This window comes from Rhipicephalus microplus, chromosome 3 (genome assembly GCF_043290135.1).
Source record: "Rhipicephalus microplus isolate Deutch F79 chromosome 3, USDA_Rmic, whole genome shotgun sequence".
Classification (NCBI taxonomy): domain Eukaryota; kingdom Metazoa; phylum Arthropoda; class Arachnida; order Ixodida; family Ixodidae; genus Rhipicephalus; species Rhipicephalus microplus.
The window spans coordinates 133,388,608-133,412,656 of record NC_134702.1 but is presented as its reverse complement, the minus strand read 5'-3'; the positions used below and the strand labels follow the sequence as shown (position 1 = coordinate 133,412,656).

General features: G+C 45.6%; 1 protein-coding gene across 2 annotated transcripts in view; it reads left to right on the top strand.

Annotated features, from left to right (window-relative positions):
• Positions 1-920: 920 nt before the first annotated feature.
• Positions 921-24,049, top strand: part of LOC142803361 (uncharacterized) — a 123,208-nt gene continuing 100,079 nt past the window's right edge. For both annotated transcript variants that reach the window (XM_075888479.1, XM_075888478.1), the window contains exons 1-3: positions 921-1,013; positions 16,382-16,501; positions 17,970-18,075. In XM_075888479.1, the coding sequence (XP_075744594.1) occupies positions 16,402-16,501; positions 17,970-18,075 (206 nt within the window). In that variant the 5' untranslated portion in view covers positions 921-1,013; positions 16,382-16,401. The remainder of the gene's footprint in view (positions 1,014-16,381; positions 16,502-17,969; positions 18,076-24,049) is intronic.

Sequence of the window (24,049 nt, the reverse complement as noted above, 5' to 3'; positions counted from 1 at the left end):
TCGGTGGAGAACACAAGAAAGATGTCCGAAAACATTTAAAGAAGCGGGAGCAGACGCGGCCACGTCTGCACTCCCGGACGCCACCTAACGGACCACCAAGACCCCAAGAAATACTATTCTCTTTAAAAGAGCTCTTCATCTTTGCGACTATATGAAGCTCGACACTCTCGCACTCGATGTAGTATAGGCAAAAAGAACCAATGCCTGGAAGTTTTCTTTTCGGCCAAAAGCCATAATACAGGGTTCCCATTTTGTGCCATCGTTTCCGAGAATGTTGCTAGGCGAAAGTCGCTTTCCAGGTTCTTTCTGCAAAAGCTCGACATTCTGACAGGTGATCACCCTTCTCTTATTAGAAATTCAGACCATCTCATTGACATTGTAAGGGCTGACAAATGAAGGAATTCAGCCTTTTGATACCTATTAGGTACCTTTTTTTTGCTGAATCCTTCAAAAACTGCTAAGAATCGCATTCAGAACGCGATTGCCGGGCGCTTCAAAGGTTCGATTCCTAGCAGGAGAAATTTCTCGCACAGGTTTTTCTTTCTTATACCCTAGATTCATTTTATTATTCTCATATCCATGACGGAAGTACGTCTGTAAAGTTTTGGTGGCCCCTGCATAAAACACTTTGGTGTTAAAAAAAGTCCACTGCCCTTTGTTTTCTTTCGATATTTATTGGCAAGTTGGATATGCGCGTTACGAGCGAGACATATTTGTTTTGAATTCTACTCATCCATCACGATGACTATTTCACATATGTTGCTTCTCGCAATTTAAGGAGAAATGTAATACATCAAAAACTGCATGTTATTGTGGCATTTCAGAAATGCAACCGGCTTTTAAATGACCGCATCAGCTCTATGCCATTTTTCACTTGAAGTACAAGTGCATGACAGCTAAATGCCTGCCTTTCTAGTCTTATTCGGAAACGTGATCGCGTTGGTTGACTTTGTCCGCTGAATTTTACTACCAGTTGAGCTGCAGGAGATCTTGAGGCTTCATCGCTTTACAAGGTAGATATATTTTTCACTTCCATAAATACATGCTGTTGTATTATACGCAGCAGTGTAAAGGCTGCTAGTCACACCTGTGACTAGCAGCGGTCGCGCGAACATTTGCGACTGGCGACCGAAAAGCGACTGATGTTCACACCGGCAGAGGCTGCATGCGAGCGACCGGAAGTCGCAATACCGGAGAGTCACGTGCGGATCTCGTTATCAGCGAGAACTCTGGAGACCGGCGTCAATCAGCTGATCGCCACCAGCTGAGTGAACGGAGCAAACCGAGCGCACCCCATTTCTTGTTTTTATCCGCTCTCGCCAGCGCAATGAAAAAAAAACAAACAGCAAAAATTGAGCATGCTGATTGGTTCCAGCAGCTTTGCGACTGCAGTCACGCGACTGAAAAATTGGTCATGAAGCGAGTAGCCAAAGCAGTCGCTTTGCGACCGTTTGCGACCGTTCGCGACTGTTTGCGACCAGTCGCAACTGGTCGCGTGATTCCTGCTAGTCACCGGTGTGCACCAGCCTTAAAAATCAGTCGAAAGACTGAAAACTTAATGTGTAAGCTAATTGGCTTTCCCGAAGTGGCGCTCATGCATAAAATACTAGTTTCAACAGTGGTGTCACTTTTAGTTTACTCGAACTCTTACAAGGGTCTACAAGGTGGGCTCATACTGCACGTTTAATATAACAAAAAAAAAGGCCAAATTGGACCGATTTTGTAGGAACGCCTTATTCGTGTACTTGCAGAGTGTTTAGTGGGGCATCATTCTTGTAAGAATCATGTAACACTAAAATTGAAAAAAAAAACGACCTTCGGTGATGTGGAAACATTGGTCTTTGGCAGCACAGCGAGCGTATTCAAAGTTAAGCAGCCGGGGAGGAGGTACGAAAACACACTGCAACGTACCGAGACACGTGACTCGCAAGAACATTAAGCGGCACCGTTGGCATGTGTGCGTGGCATACGGCTTTGACAGCAACGTGCCATGCCATGCTCTACTTTATTTAAAGGGCCTGTCAACAGGCTCCTACGCGTGCGGGAAAAGCTCGCGCATTTTTCCTGAGCGTGACTAACCTCCTTCAACGCGCAGTGACTTCAACTCGGCGATCGGTGACGTTGACTTCATTACTGTTGGTTGAGACCTGTTTTGTTAAGTTGACTTCATTAATGTTTGACTTCATTACTGTTTGTTGAGTTCACGTCACTGTGCTTTGAATGAGGTTAGTCACGCGCAAGAAAAATGGGCGAGCTTTTCCTGCGCGTTTAGGAGCTTGTTTACTGGCCCTTTAAATGCAGATGATCATAGTGTTGACGAAAATAAAAAGTATAAATAAAACTCTACAATGGTTACTACATTGGCATTCATTAGCAATGCCATATCAATCACAACGCTTTCTCCGATCAAAAGAGATAAACTACTAATCTGCTTTATACAAAGAAGGTGAAATAGAGTCCGCGATATGGTTAGTGGTTAGGACGAAACAAACGGAATTTGAAGCGCTCGTTTTCTTTGTTAGACACACCATGAATGACCATGAAATAACGTGAAGGCAATGGAATAACGAGCGCGTAACGATATCATCTATAGTGATTATGATAAAACTGTTAAGAAGTTACAATAAAAGAAAGATATCTTTCCGCTCTCAAGAACTTAACGGGCAAACTTTAAATAATGTACCGGATGCTTTTGCAATTGAGCTACGGTGGCAGTCGTCCCCACGTCATCTTTATTGGGTATAACTTCACGCTTAAACATGGCGACGTTAGTCAGCCCCACTTGTAGTCATTACGTCACATTGACACTCTCAAATGTGTAGGGCTTGAGATATGGAGTTTTTTAAGCCTAATTTACCAGCTGGAATGGTTCGTTGGCATGCTCCTTTTCCTCACTGCCCTGGCCAGCTCAAATAAGTGCAGAGCCGTACAGTCACAAAACCGTCGAATAACATTTCTTGGCCACATTTGGGTGCTCTGACCATACAACTGTTCGTGATGGAACGTTATGTTCAAGTGGAAGGTTTAGTGTTTTTTTGTGCGTGAAAAAAAACAAAACAAAACAACTGCATTGCCTTAGCATTTTGAATGAAAACACTACTTCGTATTTTAATTTTTATGGAATGCATTTCTTCTTTCGAATAATTGCCTAAACACAGCTTTGAGTGAAGAGAATAGGTTAACGAAGCCCGAATTTTGCAAGAAATCTGATTTATGAATGACAAGATTTAGGTGCCTTTAAGAAAATACAAACCAAAAAACCGCCATTGCGGGCTACAATGACATTCTGAAATTTAGTTGAATATTTTATTTGGTCAACGTGATGACTCCATCGTGACAGCTACGTTTCACTCGGTACTTTCTTAGCTTCTGCAGCAAATAACTCTATCAAGTGGCTGCTATTTTCCATCTATTAGCTTGAGTTTTGTGCAGTCCTTGGAAACTGACCAATGGAGCACTGTTATTGGACCACTCTTCAAGTCGTATGTGCTCGAAACCAGTGAAACCATTCCAGACAAACGTTTTCTATAGGCAGTACAGTGTCAACCTTCTCGGGCATTAAAAAAAAAGAGAGACGCTCGTAGCAACGTATATGCAGCGGGACAGAGCACAGCTTCAACACTACTTTTGTTTCCGTTACGAAGCCCACTCGACGAAGCCCACTCACTGCGCTTGTCCTTGTATCTTCTTGTCGTCCGTGTTTACTACCGCGCAGTTACATACGTTGTACATGAATCACCAACTCGCCCAATCGTCCACCTCGACATGGCCGCTGGACTTTCTTCGCGCAGATTTTTGAGCTTTCAAGCACTGCAAGAATTATGCTAAGTTGTTCAGCGGGTTTATATTTACACGTGCTTGTCATAGTGCAAAGACCAAGGTGTAGTGAGATCACAGTGCACGATTTATATCCAAGAAGTAGGAAGATAAAACTATGATACGATTCTGGCGTCCTCGGTGTTGCGGGTCCCACACCTAGGCGTTAGCCAGGAGCCTTTGAGCTCTGGCAGTATACTCGGCCCATCACACTTCCCAGAGCTGTTCCACTGGATCTGTGTTGAGCAGCATGGTCTCCAGACCATTGGTCATCATCAGCAATTGCGCGAACCTGCCAGAGTGCCTCTTGGAGGTTCGCAGGAAGTGAGGTAGGTCCACACGTGCATTCCGGCGGGTACGGGCACGTGTTTTTACAGCGAAAGATGTTATGAGATCACTTTTCAGGTCACGTGCAGTTGCATGTTGTCCGCCACCGCCGCCGTCTCCGGTGTTCGTCACCACATCGCGCGAAATTAGAAAAACAAAACTTCGCACCTATGACACTGTGGGGCTTGAGCCCGGGTCGGCTGCGTGCCAGCCCAATATTCTACCACTGAGCTACACCGATGATTGTGACTTGTTGTCAAACTTGTCTTAGGCAGGCATGACCTAGCACCAATAGCACGGTGGGGCTCGAGCCCGGATCCACTGGGTGCCAGCCCATTATTCTCCCACTGAGCTACACCGATGCTTGTGACTTGTCAAACTTGCCTTAGGCAGGCTTCATGTCAGGAAAGCAATCGCGTTAAGACGAGTTATAAAACATTTTACAACAGTGAAATAACAACCAGTCGTTGCACAATGCGAATAGCATAACGAGTGGGCCGTCCAATGTTCCAAACCATAACAAAAGCTTGTTCTTGTTCCCCTATTAACTGTGGCGGATTCCCACTTCAGCCCTAATTTCTCATCATCGCCAACCACTGCCTGGACAATTCGCACAAAATTTCTTGCGAGTGTTTAGCGGATACCACGCTTCTCAGAATAATGACGAAAAATAGCATAGCAAATGCCAGCCTACTACCCTAAACTTTATTGTTGATGCCCTAGTGGGTACCAAGCAAGTGTGCTTGAAGTAGTTATCCAATGAGTGCTTTGAAAAGGCACTGAAAGGCTGGAAGGCTCTGACAGGCCTGCGCGGTAGGCGCAGCACAGTCACAGCTTTTGCTGTGACTCTGTTGCACCTACCGCGCAGGCCTGGCGTTTTGAAGAGGCACCAGGCCACAACATGCTGCTTGATAATGGGCCCCTAAATGCAAATAAAGTTTGTTAGAATGAAAGCTTAATGTATCGCAAATTATAAATTGTCAATATTATCAACAGCAGTGCACTTACTGAGAAGTTACGATATATGTATCACATGGCATGTGGCACGATTGGGACGTTTCGGAAACGATCCCAATGACGTGAGAGCGTCCGACTAAAATTAAACACCAGTGATCAAACTAACTGCCATGAAAAAGAACCTTCCACGCATGAAAACTCGCATTAAAAAGCTGTTTGTTCGTTTCTGTTTCATCTATATATAAAAAGAGAACCGCCTGGCGTTACCATGTAGAATGGCGTGAGTGGGAAAAAATTTCTACTTTCGCCTGGTTAGACTGGATATGTGGTGCTATTGAGCGGGACTCAATTTAACTAAGCAAGCAAAAGATTGCTCAATCGGCATGGTTGCTGTTTGGATCTTGCTACTTTCACTCTGCTACTAGTGTCGACGGCTGCACAGTAAATGCGAGCAACGTTGGGCATGACAACAGTGACGTCAGAAAGACTGCTTTCAGGAAGATGATTTGAAGTGCGCTGACGTGATGCGGACCGCGAAAACGTGATTTAATTTCAAAATAAGCATTGCCTGACACAAACCTAGCACTACGAGGTTTTTGGACCACTATTTGAACCATCAGCGTTGATTTAATGTCTGAATTTAGTGTCTTATAACGCGTGGAATGGTACCGTGGGATTTTCAATAAGTAATATTTCGTGATTTCTATGTAGGCAATCATGCGGCCTGCTCTCGACCACCTCGGGAATGTCTGTTCGGCTCGGTGTGTATGTCGTTGAGTCGCGGATAGAGCCGCCTCGTTGCCGGTAGGACAGGGGTGTGCAGGTACAGAATTAGAATTGTTTTTGTTAGACGCCGGCCATGGCATTGCTGACTGTATTTCTTGCTTGCTCGAAACATAAGCTCGAGTAATCGCGCTGAAGTGCTTTTTTCATTGGTGGCTTTGAAGTCTTGATAAAATATCCCATGGTTAGTGCAGTTTCACACATACACATAAGGACCCAAACAAAGCTAAACTGAGATTGCCACTTACATATCAATGAAACACCCGGTAAAGGAATTCAAACTCCTAAGACCTGCAAGTACTCGAAGTTACTCTGTGCTTAACCTTAAAAACTGTTTCTTCCATGTATTGTGACCTTGATAAGAAGAACAAAAATTTTGTTATAATTTGTTAAAGCGCCGCTGTCACTTCTGAGTACTCTGTCGTTCTCACCCTCTCCGTCTATGTCATAGTTCACGGTCCAACTTCATAGAGAGCACTTTTACCATTCGAAAAACAGCTTTACACACTATAGGTTACTTCTGTTTAAAAAAAGCATGGGAGGAGTTTGATACAAAATGTAGTGACATGCTCTTTTACGGATTAGGCATATTGCGCACTGTGATGTATTGACAAGAAAACGACTAGCACAGACGTCTACGCTGCTCCATTAGCCCGGTCCATTTTCCAAGGATCACAAAGTGAAAACTGCAAAATGTCCGCATGAATATTGAGTAAATCAACGCAAAGTCTTTAAGGCTCTCTTTATTGAGAAACGAATCTGTTTAATAGTAGTTAGTCATAATATTTATAAGGTTAAACTCGAACTAATGCCGTAGGCCGTAAAAGTGCACTATTTACAACTCTTACGAAGAATAATATTGCCAGTGATAAAGCTGCCGGCAAAGCTCGCAATCACGAAGCTGAGCTTGTGGCTAAAAAACCTTGGACGCTTTCGTTCGGGAAAGTTGCAAATATGTTATTTGCATAACGGTAAAACTCGGCGGTTGTGGCAACTTTGCAACGGCATTTTTGCATGGCCATATAGATAGGTTGTTTCATATTTTCACGTTTTCTATATGTCTAAGCGATTGTGCTTTGCACGTATTAGCAAGATGGCTAATTTGTACGCGCTTTGGTCAAGGGAAAAGCAAAGTCGAAAGAAAGCCCTTTCGTCAAAAAAGGACCTGGCCAATTGACAACGATTGTGAAGTGGATATGCTCTAGCGTTGATTTTTTCTGACGGTAGTGAGGGGAGCGTGATGCCACGTCTATTTGTTATCAGCAATTCACGTCTTTAGACGAGATTTAAGCGTCCATGTGTCAGCCATTCGTAGCATCAACCTTGTGACGGCACGACTGCGCTTATGGCGCGTCCTGCTCCGATTCGAACGCGCACTGAGCATCTGTGCTCATGCTATTACACTAAAGAAATAATAACACGTTTATTTGATCGCTTCGAACGTGTTCAAGTCAACATGTAGCCGCTGTGAAATTTTTAAAAGAAGGAACACTGGTTTGTGACGTCCTTCAGCTTCATCTGTTATTTTACAAGAATACTGAATGCCACGAAAAGCAGATATATAAAATTTGACTTCTTCTACACAGCTCTTGTACATATAAAAAAAAAAGGTTTCAAGAGCAACCTTTTTCGGATAGGCTTCAGCGCAATTTAGACAAAGACCATAGGAGACACACAGTCTGTGTTCTTTGTGTCTCTGTAACGAGCTGTATATGGCAAGACCGAGCTCTAAACAAAACGCTCGTATTTGTGTGAAAGGAATCTCGATTACTTAACCATCACCGTGACAATAACGAGGCCGTTTATGCATGAACAAAACCGATGTATTTACAGAGGATGATAGAACTGTAATGGTAGTAAGGAAAATAGAACAAGCGCTAAGAAGGCTAAAGAAAAGTCAATGATCGAACCAAGCAAAGAATGAGTTCACTGGGGGCAGCGCCGAGGTCAAGTGCCGGGAAAGTGCTGACGGCTGAACAACGCTCAGGGAAAAAAGACACTCGATGCTTGGGTGGCGCCTTAGTTGTGCTGCCAGCCGCGGTCAGCAACGTATCTCACCACCGGGATCGTTGACCTTGAACGTGCATGGCTCCTTCCACGCTGCTCACGAATGTTGGCTGAGCCTCGCTGTGGTATACGCGTGTCTCGCCTGGTGGGAACGTCCTGGCGACGTTTAAACCCCGCCAGGCCCGAGGGGGTCTCAAGGCTGGTTCGGCCCCAGGTGCGTAGACGGCTGGTTTGTCCCCAGGTGGGAGCCTGCTGCTACCTCGTGTCCGGAACCCGACATGTCTCTGCTCCCCCGCCCTTGTTCTTTGATCGCCAGCCACGTCTGCCTATCTTCGTCCTCTTCTTTCTCGGTCTCGTCCCACCGCATCTCGCACCACCGCGTGCTCCTATTACACACGTCGCCTTTTTCGATGGTCTCACAGGTGCGCAGTTCAGATGTGTTTCCCGCGCTTCACTGTTCACTTGGCCCTTCACACATGGCCCGCTTATCACACATGCCCCTCCTTCGGGAAACAGTTTTTTCTCCCTCCCCCAAAATAACTTTTCAGGTATGTTTTAGTCACATCAACCACTTGTCGCGCAAGAACACTGCTGTGCCATGGTGAACACACGTCCACAAAAAGTCCACAAGGAATGTCAGAATACACAGAAGAGAAAAAAATTGGAACACTTCCGTGCAAGCTTATGTTACAATCAACTGACGAAGTAGGCCTCTATATTCTCTGACCTTCTACTATGTCTAGTAAGAAAAGCATCATTTTGTGTTTCTCTTTTCTATTCCTGGGGATATTTGTGGGGATAGCTAATATTTTGTGAAGTTGAATTTATTTCTCTTCATCCAAACTCTCAGCTGTAGGTATCGCTTCCAAGCCAACACTTTGGGCAACCTTGCAAGTTGCTAGAGGTTTGTCTGTTTCCTCCTCTTCCATGACCACGAAAGATGCTGTGTGAGAGGTTGTTTGGGGCTGCCGCTTTTTATCGTGCTTTAATTTATTTATGTGGAACAGTTGTTGTCATATCCCAGATCCAATAAATAGTCGGGGTTGCCCCTTTTCCCGACGACTCTAAAAGACCACTTTCTCTGCAATAATAACTTGTTTTCCATGACAGGAAGTAAGATAAGAGCAAGATCTCCAATTTCGAGCTGAAAATTCTTGCTCCCCCGAACGTAGTGTCTCTTTGGAGTTTTCCTTGCATGTGATAGCTTCTCATGAGCTAGTTGCAATATCTTCTCAAGACGATATCAAAGATCTAAGACGCAGCCATATGCTGTTTTCATTTCGTCGCTGAAGTGTTTTCCTGTCCACATCTCCTTAAGTATGCTGCGAGGGCTTCGAACGTATCTTCCATAAATAAGTTCGAAGGACGAGAGTCCCATGCTGGTTTGAGATACCTCTTTGTACGCAAGCAGGAGTAGTATCAGCAGCCGATCCCATGATTTCGGATCCTCTTGGCACAGTTTACACAGCATCTGTTTCAGCGTGCCATTGAATCTTTCACCCATCTCATTGCACATGGGGTGGTAGGGTGTCGACTTCGGAAGCTTGATGGACAGTCAGTCTCTGACTTCTCTTATCAACTCAGACCTGAAGCAGATGCCTGATCGCATAGCATCTCACGGGGAAATCCAGTGCGCGAAAACATTTCCAACAAGCCCTCTGTCACAGTCGCCGATTCATTATCGGGCAATAGCGGGTGAAGTCAACCATTGTCAGTATGTATTGGTCACCTCTGTTAGAGAATGGTTTCAAGGTACCGATAATGTCTACTGCTACTCGCTGAAATGGAGTATCAATCAGTGGCATTTGGCGCAGTGGTGCCTTGCTTACTTTACTTTCTGGATACGTTCTTTTGCATGTATCACATGATAGAGCATAACATTTAATTTCTTCCAGTATTCTAGGCCAATAGAATGATCCCAACACACGATAAGTCGTTCGTTTGACGCCTTGTCGTCCTGACATAAGACTTTCGTGAGCCATCTCAAGCACTTGGCTACACAGTTTACTGGGACGACCAGCTGCTTCACTGTTTGCCAGAGGATAACCGGTGATGCGGTAGAGTATCCCCCTTTTCGCGGTAAATGAATACCGTGTTGATTCCCTTCTAAAATGAACTTGGCCGACTTTGTCTCTGCAGGCATCCAAGGTTTTATCTTCCGCTTGCGAAGCTTTCAGATCCTCTTTAGTCATCTTCAAAGGGTCGACCTTCAGTGTTGTTGAGTTTGAATGGGTTCTTGCACTCTTGAATGGGGCTGCCACTCAGAAAAGGCTTCCAATGTACGCCTTTCTTCTTATCCTTCACATGGGTTGTGCTGTCCGACTCCAACTTCACTGCAGCTAGTCTCTCTTCCCGTGTTGAATCTGGATCATGAACCTGACCTGATCTAGGCATATTTCCCACGATGATGTCATACACTTCATACATTCATTACATTTTATGGTGCAGAGACCTGAAAACAAGGGCGAAAAAATTTCCACCATTGCCTCTAGAACCGTAATTTTGGTTCTGTCTGCCAAGAAATACGTAGCTGTGGTTCCCGTAAGTGCTTCGTCTGACACAAGAGAACGACGCACAAACATCGTGTCACTTCCCGTATCTCGCAATACTGACAGCGTCTTTCTAAAGATGATGCCTTGCAACACTGGCATCGGTCACTTAGTCATCTTAGGTCTCATATTCACCACGCTAGTCATACAATATTCGCTCTTGTCATCATCCACCTCCTCAACTTCCTTACAATTCGGGTTCAGCGACCATATACATTCATGACGTCTCCCGTGTGGTGGCGGTTTTCTTGGTGCACGCTTGACTGTCGTGTAAGGGTTTGTCACAAAACCCACAGAAAGATTGCCTTTTCCGAGATCGGTATTCTGCAGCGATGTGGCCAGACTTGTCACACACAAAACATCGAGTTGGAACCTTTGATGTGTTTGTGCCTTTTCCTACCGAGGTATTTTCCGCTTTTTCACGGAAAACCAGCAAGTTTGACTGTCTTCGACATCTCGACCCATCTGTCAAAGAAACTTGTTAGCCTCGCGGCGTACTGCACGCCCGTTTCACCACCATGTCTTTTGCTGTGCCGGAATTTTCCACGGTATCCCTCCGCGGTGAACCGATACATTTGCAAGAGCGCCAGCTTGGTTTTGTCGAAATTGAGTGCCTCTTCTGAAGACAGATAACCGAAGACCTTGACCGCTTTTCCACTCAAGCACAAATTAGGGACGTGGCCCACTTGTCTTTTGGCCAATCTTGACCAGTAGCAATATTGTGATATGTGGGGTTTAACGTTTGAAAACCACCATATGATTTTGAGAGACGCCCAAAACCCCCATATAAATATGGGAGACGCAGTAGTAGAAGGCTCCGAAAATTTCGACCACCTGGGGTTCTAACGTGCACCCAAATCTGAGCACACGTGCCTACAACATCTCCACCTCCATCGGAAATGCAGCCGCCGCAGCCGGGATTCGATCGTGCGACCTGCGGGTCAGCAGCCGAGTACCTTAGCCACTAGACCACCGTGACGGGGCAGGTAGCAATATTCTCAAATCTCTTCAGGTACTTGTCTAAGTCGTCCCGGTTCTCATTGAACCCTGGTATAAAATTGTTAGCATTGACGTTAGACGATGCTCGAACTTGTCGGCCTTCGTCAGCCACCACTGATTCCTTAATGCCTTGAGCCTGAGCAAGTTGAAGGAGCAGCTGTAAAGTCCTGTGAGCTTCGGTTTCAAGTTTCCGCTCTTGAGCCATCTGCTTCATCTCCTTGATTGCTTCGCTTTCTGCCGCCCTATTCTCTCGAGCTCGAGCCTCTCGTTCCTTTACCCAAGCCTTTAGCTCAGCTCCTTCTAGTCCCATGCGCAATGCCAGTATCGCCAGATCCAAACTCATCTTTGATTGATCTTCTATACACGTAGCCAAATGCAATAACCCTTGCGACTAATAATGGAATGAATGGCTTCGTCCTGTCGCCTTGGACGCCAATGTAACGAGCTGTATACGGCGCGTTTAAGTAGCCGTGGGTGTAGGGCCAAGTGAACAGTGAAGCGCGGGAAACGTGTCTGAACTGCGCGCCTGTGAGACCATCGAGGAAGACGACGTGTGGAATCGGGGCACGCGATGGGGTGAGACGTGATGGGATGGGACCGAGAAAAAAGAGGAAGAAGATAGGTAGGAAACGACTTTTAGATATTCCATTTGCGAACCAAGGTTTAAATTTAACCACAGAAAACCTTCTAAGTTTTGGTGCCTCTGTTTTGGAAAATTGCCACAGAGATGAATTCGATGCGGTGTGTAATTTTATTCAAGACTTTAAACGTTTTTCAACATAAAGCCCACGTTAACAGATACTCAAAAAAAAGGGTCGAAAAGTAATTTTAAATTCTGGATAAATCCGTGACATACCAAATTAATCGGGTTTGGCAAAACCAGCTGTCTGGTCGGCTCCCAAAATCAAGTTGTAGCTATTAGTGTCTACTTTGTTGTTGATTCTTTTTTCTCACTATCTAAATCTTTGGTTTCTTTCTTTTTTTAACATACTGTCTTCACTATACAACTCCCCCAACCCCCCCCCCCCCTTTTTTTTTTCGTTATAAGCAATAATGCAGTTATCGTCCATATGAGACTATATGTTCTCTTGGCCAATCCCCCAGAGTGGGTACGAGCCATGGATTAGAGGATACAAACAAACAAAGAAACAAGTAGCCCCATTACAAAAGCTAGGAATACAAGTAAATTTACCAGTAATTTTATCACTTGGCGGAACTTCATTTGGTTACTGCCACAGGGATGTATGCTCCACTGTGTTCGATTACATCAACGCAACTAAAAGATTACCATGCTAGTGAACCACTACCTTTTCAGATCTTTAGTTTATAATTCGTAGTTATGTCTTTCAAAAACAAAAGATGGTTTGACCGCTTGCTCAGCACACATTTTTTGTTTTTTGGTAGTATTATTTTAAGCTACTTTTTCAGATTGGCTCCATTTTCAGTTTAGTTTCATTTAAGTATCCTGCCGCCCGGTTCTTGGCCCATCCCCCTTTGTGGGTAAGCGCCATTCTTCAAAGGTCATCAGCATCAGCATCAAGCAGACGTGGCTGGCGATTAAAGAACCAGTGCGCGGGAACAGAGACCTGTCCGGTTCCGGACTCGAGGTAGCAGCAGGCTCCCACCCGGGGACAAACCATCCGTCCACGCCCCTGGGGCCAAACCAGCCTTTCGACAACCTCAGGCCTGGCGTGGTTGAAACGTAGCCAGGACGTTCCCGCAAGGCGAGCCACGCGACTCCCACAGCGAGCCTCAGCCAACATTCGTGAGCAGCGTGGTAGGAGCCATGCACATTCAAGTTCGACGACCCTGGCGGTGAGCTGCATTGCTGACCGCGGCTGGCAGCACAACTAAGGCGCCACCCAAGCATCGAGTGTCTTCACTAAGCGTCGGTGAGCCCTCAGCCCTTTTTAGAGACTTGACCTCCGCGCTGCCCCCAGTGAACTCATTCTTTGCTTGATTCGATCATTGACTTTTTCAGCACTCTTAGCGCTTGTTCTATTTTCCTTCTTACCCTTATAGTTCCATCATCCTCTGTAAATAAATCAGTTTTGTTAATGCATAAACGTCCTTGTTATTGTCGTCCCGATGATGGTTAAGTCATCGAGATTCGTTTCACCCGATGATGGTCCCGATGATGGTTAAGTCATCGAGATTCGTTTCACAGAAATAGGAGCGTTTTGTTTAGAGCTCTTTCTCGCCACATACGGCTCGCTACAGTCTCCTACGGTCTTCGTCTAAATCCTGCTGAAGCCTATGAAATTATTTACCAACTCTCCCAAGTCAAATTGGTTTCGGTACAGACCTTTTTTGGTCATAAAATTAGGTAACATTCTGGCCTCGCTGAAACGCTAATACAAGTGCGCTAGAGTTGTTCATGCCTTTGGTTTTGCATAGTGTGTGAAAATCTGCACACCTTGACAATTATGAAAAGCGTGGACGTCAGAAGCGAAGAGATGAAGAAATGTCATACGAGTAAACAGCAAGGAGAGGTATGAAATACACTGTTAATTTTAGATGCGGAGCATCTTATACTCGTGCCTTGTAGTGCGCCGTCCGCGCCGTCCGCGCCGTCCGCACCGCTTCTCGAACATTCGACAGCTGACGCGCGCGCATGCGCCGTCGCGCCGTCGCCCACTCTTCCACCATCTGTGCATCCCTTCCTCCTCTACACACCGCGCGCGCTTCACTCCTCCACCATCTGTGCACCCTTCCTCCTCTACACACCGCGTTCGACATCTACAATTCTCCTGATTCTCCAGTGGACGCGCATGTGGCGTCGCGCTTCGAGAACATTCAACAGCTGACAGTGCATGCGCCGTCGTGCTGTATATATACTCAAGGTCGGCGCTCGCTCGCTCAGTTGCCGCTCGTCGGTTGGTTTGTACGGCGCGTCGACGTCCAAGGTCGCGGTGAAATGAATTCCAACGAATCCACAAACACAATGATCGACGTCCCTTCGACCAGCGCCGCCCTTTCGCATACGTGTGTACGTGTTCACTCATTTTACCCCCTCCTACAACCACGTTAACCAATTTAGCCATCGACCCAAGTAAGTCGCAATTTAACACCCCATTTCACAACCACGTTAACCAATTTAGCCATCGACCCAAGTAAGTCGCACTTTAACACCCCGTTAACCAATTATATGGTCCGCATCCTCCTCAGTGTTCCCCCGAGGGAAGCTGCGGGCAATTTTTTTTTTCATCTGATCAAATTAGTGACTGGCAGGGAATGATCCGGCAATACAATTCTTTTCATCACGTATCGCAACGTACACATATTGGCTTTACATTAACCTTGTTGCTTCTTAGAACTGAAAAGAAACGATGTACTATGGTCAGTATTTTTCTCAGAGCTGCCAGTATCCTAGCAGCTCTGAAATGCCAGTTCCCTGGCATTTCCTACAAAGGAACAAACGCGTTTAAGCTGTGTTGTGTTTCTGAAGACAAGTATCTGCGCATAAATATCAGCTCATCACGCCACTTGAATTTGTGCGTTCTATTTTATGGAGAGGTTGTACTGGAGGAGGCTGTCGATTGAGCAGTTTACAAAGTAGGAAAACCATTTCTTTCATCATCTCTCTTTCGAGATGCATTAGCATTACTAATGTAACACGCCAGCACTATGAGGTTTTCATGGCGTAGCTAATTGTTGAGGCATGCAAGAATCGTATGTCATTAAAGTGCCACGCGTGCTAGTTTTATATAACCTGGCACGACCACGTGACAATACCGGTGCCCAAAAGGTTAGTCTCTTCACAGTTGTCTTAAAGCAGTCTCTAACCTGATTTGTAATCAAGGCCACATATCAAAAGGACATTGATTGATTGATATGCGAGTTTAACGTCTCAAAACCACCATATGAATATGAGAGACGCAGTAGTGGAGGGCTCCTGAAATTTAGACCACCAGGGGTTCTTAAAAGTGCACCCAAATCTGAGCACCCGGGCCTACAACATTTCTGCCTCCATCGGAAATGCAGCCGCCGCAGCCGGGATTTGATCCCACGACCTGCGGGTCAGCAGCCGATTACCTTAGCCACTGGACCACCGCGGTGGGGCTATCAAAAGGACATATGGGGACTTCCTATGCTCGGTGTTGAATTCGACTCATTGCACTGGTGTTATTAGCGGGAAACATGGTGATAAAACAATGGCTGAGGTGATGTAGCGAAGCAAGTACCTGTCGCAGAAAAGCGCCTTTAGAGGGAAGAACCAGAGACGGAGGAAAGTGGAGCAGCTTGGGTGTCACAGAAGCAATACGCCAGTGTTCGGAGGAGGGGTGCAGTTGCTAGATGATGTTCGTAAACAACGTCACTTTTTGTGGAGTATGTTCGAATGAATGTTTGACAGAACATAGTAATGGTACGGTAATTGTCTTGTATGTGCTAAGTAGGTGAAGGTTTAATAGGCGAGATTCTGCAAGAAATGGCTCAGGGGAGCGTACGTTAACACTGTTGGCGTACACTTAATCATATAGCCTGTTTTGAAAAAAAAAACGCCACACACAGATCTCCAGAGCAATACAAGAAAGACCTAGTGTATTAGAAATATTCTGCGAGCAATATGATGAGTGACACAGTGACTCCTAAGACGTGAGGCTCTTCATTGTGTTCGAGAAATAGTGAACCGAACCAAAATCCTAAATCACCTCGCGCAGGCGTTTCGGCTTGTACATTACTGGATCAGGGCCAATGCTCGAGGCCAATATTCTAAAATTTAGTGCTTGTGTGTTCGCCGTTGTTAAAATGCCTCCTCCCCTAACGAAAGCGAAACCTCTACTTTCGACTCTGCTGCATGCAGAACGCCGCTATCAAAATATTACAAAAATACTTTGCGTGATTTGACTGCAATTTCCCGTCATTGTTTCAATTTATTGCTGTTGTTAGGAAAGATAATCGTATTGTTTTATTTATGGTACATAATATAGCATATGTTGCAGAGTAAAGTGTGAGAAGATATATGGAGTTGATATCGTGTCTAACACTGTACTATTTCTGGACTGCGTTGTTCTGTTCAAGAGGACACGCACATGAAGAAGAAGCCGTCGCCTTTGTGAGACGTAAGTAAACTTCACTGCAGTATATGCTAGCCCTATTCTTTTTCAGTACTCACGGGATATAGACACAGTTTTAAAATTTGCAGGGAAATTTTTCAGCCACTCAAGCTGTTTTTTGGTAACAGGGCAACTTCGAAAAATCGACGCATGCAGAAATAAAATTCCGCTATTCATTCATCTCCTCGAAGTGAATCATGACGAGTGGACGAAACTCTGGGTATCGTATTGGTGCATAACTGTACGTTACCTGATTGTCGCCTCTTATATTGTGAATTGAGTGGCGTAATTGTATATAGAAATGGGACTTCATGTCGCCTTCTAGTCGTTTTAGGCAATAGAAAGAAGAATCAGATAACTGCTGTTGGGCAGGATAGGACTCAAAGTGAATCGAAGAACCCACCATCTTACCGTCGGCAAGATAACATTTTTTGGGACATAGAGTGCTCGTAGTGTGCCTTAATGTAACAGCTCTTCTTGAGAAGCCTCAAAATATAGGCACAATCTCGTATAAATAAGCTAATCAAAACTCTTCTCTGTAGGTTACTTTCAATGAATAGTTTACATGTATCCGTTGAAGCCTATTGTAAAACATGTTTGTTTGTGTCTTACACATGTTTCGACTGTAGCAATGGTGCTATAGCACGACCACAATGAGAGGGAATGCTAGGTCTCAAGAGCTTCGTACCTTAAAAGAATCTAGTGTTTGAAAAAGCGGTGGGATTCCAGCAACAGGGTGGTGGGTAGGGGGTTTGATGTTGATCGCAGGAATGTTCTTCAAAGTACTAGAGGGCTGTGGGGTATAAGACTCAAACTGTTTCTTCGGTTTCAAATTTGTGTACATCTATTGTGATAGAGTATGCTTTTCAGTTTATACACATTTCTTTTTATGTTTGTCCGTGCAACCACCTCGTAGTCTCAATGCTTGATTTGCCACATTGAATAACCTCCCTGTCCTTCCTCTTTCAATCCTCCACCTTCCTCCTCCTTGCTACATTGAAAATCAGTTTTTGTCGCGCATGAATATCGGCTTAGCATTACACCTTACTGCACACGTGGTTGTTATATCTTGCTGTCCCAGTAATTTTGGTAAGGGACGTGTCACATGGTTGTGATATTCTCCAGATGTATCACTTCTGGGGCATCCTTCACTTAGGGTTGGAGCCTGTTTGATGTCGATGACCATTATTTTGGATCATGTGTACGATGTTTCTATTTATCACGTTCAATGTTTGAAGCATGATGCTGTATTCGACGCCTCTTTTAACACTATTATTCTGCTTTTTGCGAGAATGCCGTTAGAATTATGTATGTGAACACGCTGCCACCGTATCATTAAAATAACACAAGTTTCTGCTTTCCGTGAACACTTTAAAATGAAGACTTAAAACGAAGACCTGTTACTAAAAAAACACACCATCGAAACTACACGCAACATTCTGAAGCTCATTCTTTCATGTCTTCTATTTTCCAGATGCCTGCAGGTACAGACACCATTATATACAGAGTCCGCTTAATATGAAAGATGAGTGTAAACGATTAACGTGCTCCATATCTGTACGGACGCTCACGGTTGAAGTGTAAGTGTTCTTTTTTTTTGTAACGAGCAATCGTATATTTAAATATCCTACGTAATGTTGTCGCCGGCATCAGTGGTCTCCTCGTTTTTGGTGTAGTATTTATGCAAAATCTATGCAGAAGATTTTGAGGAACTTGTGGCACTCATTCGAAGAATCGAAAAAAAATGAGGTGCGCAATATTACGACCTCACGTTAGGATCCGAAAAGTGAGAAGCGGTGGCCGCAAGAGAAGAAAAATAACATAAACTTCAGTAAAATCCGAAGTTATTTACGTCACTCAAAATCAGCGGAAAACTCACGGCAGCTTTAAAAGACGAATCAGTTTTTTAAGCTGACTACGGTTTCGGCTCTAGGTAAAAACGACATTAGAAGGAAATGACAGTGGCAATGACCCCATTCTATCGAGGCATTCTGTAAGCACGGAACCCTGTTAGCTGAAGTCAAGGATGGCAAGGCCAAGGGCAGAATTTTTTTTAGGAAGGGGCACCACCTTGATTAGTACTGGGATCCGCGCAGGCAAGTGTAGATGGCCGTTATTTTGTGCGCTATATACGGTGGGCAAATTTGGAAGGGGGGGGGGAGCACGAGCTTGGTGTGCCATACCTGGCTATGTCACTGGCGGATAGAAACCTGCGTCGTGGGGTACACACATGGCGAGGGACACCCGGGGAGAAAAATGGTGGTGTCGCAGACTGTGGTAAGAGTTATTGTGGCGAAAAAAGTAAGCTTTAGCATAGTCTGGACCACACATGCATGAAGTAGGAAAGAAGGTTTAGTCGAACCTTCTGACCGAACACGCAGAAGCAACTGGTGACGAAATAGGCCAGGATAGGGGGGAAATAAAGAAAATAAAGGAAAATGAACGGGACTTTCGGGCTATATACCTTGACTCTCTGACGATTGCGACAACAGCGTGCATTCTTGATTAAAATGACGGTGATTCCGCTTCCCCCCTCCTCTGCCTCCATGTACGCTCCTGCGTTCTGTTTTAAAATATACATTATCAGAATGTTTGCACAATATTTCATTATTGTGAACGGGGCTCCAGTGCGGAAACTGAAATGTTCTGGTTTTATGTGAACATTTTCGGTCTGTGCTCATTTTAACCCCATGGACTAGAAATGAGAACCATACCAACAAAGAAAAAGAGAGGTGACCATGGCACTGCAAGAGGTCGCGACAGTGGCATCGCGTACGTAGTGCACTCTGGCACGCCACTGGTAACCTTTACTGCTACTTTCCGCATTGTGTATTCGGCAGAAGTTTGCACAGGTTAAGGCAAAGCAATACAATGCTTTTCAAAAATGAAAACACTGCGAAGGCGCCGTTAAAAACAACGCATCCAACCACCATCTTTCCTTCACCAGAGCGAGGCGCGATCACGTGATCCAACCCTGCACGTCACTGCGATTGCAGCACTTGCGCATGCAGTGGTGGGTATCGCGCCCAATACTTTTCAAATAGATCGTAATGTAGGTGTAAAGGCATTTGTGGTTGCAGTACTGGCTATCCAATATTATAAACATTACATATATACTCCTATCGTACATCTGCCACGTCGGGGTAACGTAAAAGCAGCCATACGCTGAAGTTGATTTGTGTTGCAGAGTTGAGGGCTACCATCTTCACGGACACCAGTGCAAGCACCAGGACTGCATATCGCCTTATGCCGCTTGTGGTGTTGCTAATGTTCATGCTGCTGCTTGCATCGCTACGCAACTGTAAAGAACTTTGGTGTGGTTTAGGGTACCGTTCGGGCGGACAATTTTTGTTTTACTTCATATATCGGGACGGCTCAGTGCTCTCCCATAGTTGAGTACGAAGTACTCAAAATCGTCGAACACTTTTTTTCTAAAAACAAGAACTGCTTATATAAAAACACATGGATGTTTAAGCTGTGTGTGTGCGTATATTCTTGCATATACTTAACACCACTTCATAAAGTCCTGCACAATAAAAAAATTAAAACACATTCACCTACCATCTGCCTGCTTCGCATGGCAGCCGATCCGAAGGTAAGTGATCATCTACAGTACTCCTGGTATCACCTCGATAACAGGGGGATCGTCTAGGAAACCGCATAACAGTTGGCTCGACGTTATATATTAAGTCACAACCTGGGCTGCCTTGCAGGATGGCGCGAGCTTCTTGGGTATAGACGAGTTTGCTCGGAGCTGCGGCCATGGCATGAATACAGTGTGGAGCGCGGAATACTAGCGCTGATAAAAATGGCTACAAGAACACGCGTGGCTTGAGAAACGCACTCGGCGGTTATAGAAGAAAGGCCGCGGGCGCATGCACGCATGAAAAAAAAAATGTTAGTACTGGGTCTAGATTAGACCGCGTAGCCCCCGTGGACGCTTCTATTGCACTGCTGGTTCTTGGACTGATATATTTGGTAGTGGTTCTTGAATATTCTAGCTTGAAGTAGAGCTCTTTACCGTAAGTGTCCACACACACCTATATTTCAAAGAAATTTATTAGGCTAATGTGCTGCCAAGACTGGCGCCAACTTATATTACCGGTATGAAGGGGTTGGGACACCGACAAGAAAATGTCATACACAAAACCGATGCACTAAGGAATGCAGCAGTATTCCTCCCATTTTGCTTAATCAAGTGAACAAATGTAGTACAAGACGTCCGCTGCGGTAATGGCTAATAGCAAATTGTTTACAGACCTTGCAGGAAAAACGCCTGTTCTGAAAACGTACGGCCGCGCGCGTTTACTATTTTAATGCCAGAGCCTATACGCTAGTATTGCATATACGCTAGCATATACGCTAGTAATAACACATGACACCTTTATTTTAGAGCAAGAAGAGAAAATGTCGAAGATGGTGCCATTAAAGCGGCTTAGAAATATGTAGTATGGACACAAGTACCTTTGGGTCACGAAGAAAACGAATGTCGACGTCAGCTTGACGAACGGCGCGGTCCCATTTCGTTCTTCGATTGTCTTTGGGAAATGAGAACACTCGCAACTTTGGTCCCTTTGCCACGATAATTTGCCACACAGCATCATTGTGCAACTGTTCAGACTTGCAGCCGTACAAAGTGCGAATATCCAGTGCACAAAGCCCATAATATATCCACGCTGCAGTTCACGGACACAGAAAAACACGGTCTTCTCGCGTCGCCAACATGCGCACCAGCACGCCACGAAACGAAAACTTTCATTGGAATTGGCAATCCTTGTCTCTCGGGCAACGAGAGAAAGCGTAAGCAAGCGCCCAACCACGGTGGTCTAGTGGCTAAGGTACTCGGCTGCTGACCCGCAGGTCGCGGAATCGACTCCCGGCTGCAGTGCCTGCATTTTCGATGGAGGCGAAAATGCTGTATGCCTGTCTTTTTAGATTTGGGTGCACGTTAAAGAACCCCACGTGGACGAAATTTCCGGAGCCCTCGACTACGACGCCTCTCATAATCATGGTGGTTTTGGGACGTTAAACTCCACTTATCAATCAAAGCGTAGGCACATATGTGGAGCGAAACACACTGGAGTAAACAGAGTGACGTTAGAGACTCCTGCAGAAGTGGTGAGCAGGCCTGAAATTATCTAGGTGGCATTGACTAAGGTGCCCACGCAGCACTCTTAAGCTCCTCGTTTATTTTTTCGGGGACCTTCGACGCGAAAATTTGGTCTATCTGTCCGTCTGTACATTTGTCTGTTTGTCCATTCTTAGCCGCATCGGGTACTTGAAACAGTCGACTCCATCCGCAGTGCCCACCAAAGTTGCTCAAGCTTCAGCGTTGATACTTGTCCAATTGTCAATTAAAAAGCAATTATTGCGCATGTCTGGGGCACCATAACTGTATCATATCTGATGAAAGCACATGTGCTAGGTACATGCATGATTGCCTCGTGCGTACACCTGGCTTTCACCTTTTCTAACCATTTCTACTTTGGACTATAACTACCAACGCAGAATAAACGATGGGGCTCACTTGTTTCTCGACAACCCAGCTGTCCAGTCTATTCATTCCACACGCGAATGAAACATGGTGTCAGAAGTGGGCAACGTGTAAGCAATGACATGAATCACCGGAGGTCGCCTGAACCGCTACGTTTGACAGCTGATGGAGGAAGAAATTGGACGCGGTTTCTTCAGCAGTTCAAATTTTTTCTGCAAGCGACGGCATGCCAAGCTAACCCGAGGTCGGAAGCAGCAAAAACGGCCCCGCTCCTCAGCGTTGTGGGGGAGGAAGCCTTGGACGTTTTCAACAATTTTGTGTTCAGCGGAGAAGAAAACAAGGAGGATTTCGTCACCGTAATTGCCAAATTAGAAGATTACTGCCTGGAGCAACAAAATGAAATACACGAGCGATACGTGTTACGTTTCCGCAGTCAGGGTGAGGCGGAGCCCTTTGAGCAGTTTCTACGCGAGCTTAAAAAATAAGCGCAGCACTGCAACTTCAGGACCATGGCGGATGACATGGTGCGAGACCAAATTGTTTTTAAAACAAATTCGCCAAGGCTTCGAGAAAAGATGCTCAGGGACAAAAACTTGACCTTGGAAAAAGTAATCATCCTTTGCAAGGCGGCGGAAACATCAGCTCGTCAAACTGAATTTTGGCAGAAAACAAAGGAAGAACTCGATATGAACGCTGTCACAGCCAGTAAGAGCACCCCTAGAGGGTCCAGGAACGACCTAAAATGCAATCGTTGAGACCGAAGGCATGCCTACAGATGCTGCCCGGCATACGGAAAAGTATGTTACTCGTGTAATGGCCGCAACCACTTCGCGTCTTGTTGCAGTGAGACAGAGCGCGTGTGTGAAGTGCAACATCAGAGCGACGACTTCGAAGTACTGAATGTCGCCAGCAGCTGCGCAAGCAGAGAACGGGACTGGCATGGGAACGCATGCATTGGCGGCAAGTACATCCATTGGCGGCAAGTACAGCAGCTGCGCAAGCAGAGAACGGGACTGGCATGGGAACGCATGCATTGGCGGCAAGTACATCCCATTTAAGGTGGACACAGGATCGCAGGCCAGTGTTCTGCCACTTTCAATGTTTCGCAAGCTCAAGACGACAACCCTGATGCCCAGTAGCGCAGTTTTGAGATCATATGGTGGCAACACGATCAAGCACATCGGTTAGTTTTCAGCGCTTATCGAGATTGGTGGTCGCAAGGAGTGCGCAGAATTTTTTGTAGTAAAAAAGGACCACAGCACTATTTTAGGATTGGACACCAGCGAGAAGCTTGGAATCGTACAGCAGGCTGTTGAAAGCGTGACGACGAACGACACCGAAGAAATCGTCAAGGAGTTTCCACGTCTTTTCCACGAAACAGGATGCGCCCCACGTGAATACAAGATTGAGCTGCACAGGGATTCCGTGCCAGTCATCCAGCCAGCACGGAGGGTTCCCCTGTCCCTGCGTGAGCCTCTACGTACTGAACTGGACAGAATGGAAAAGGAGGGCATCATCCAGAAGGTCAGCAGCCCCACAGATTGGGTAAGCCCCCTTGTCATTGTATTAAAGAAAGGCATACGCGATATGCCACCCAGAGTGCAACGATTTTTCTTGAGATTGATGAAATATGATTATACGCTGACGTACATTCCTGGTAAACAGATGGCCCTTGCTGATATGCTGTCCCAATCACCTGTTCCTGGAATCAAGGGAGCTGCAGGCACGAGTGACTTCGAGATCCATGCCGTCATGGTCGTATCAGCACTAGTAAGTGAAACGACAGCTATAAAACTTGCACAGGAAAAGCTCTCGATCCATATCTTGGCACAGTGCTAAGAAAGCTTGCCAAGGGAGAGCCTGCCGATGGCCCCCTGAATCCGGTGGCCGCCGAGCTATCCGTAGTAAACGGCATACTATTGAAAGGCACTAAAGTGGTGATACCGACAAGCATGCGTCGCGACATGTTTAAACGGATCCACGCAGGCCATCGTGGCCAGGTAAAGGGTAAAGCTAGAGCAAGACAAATGGTTTACTGGCCGAATATAAAATCGGAAATT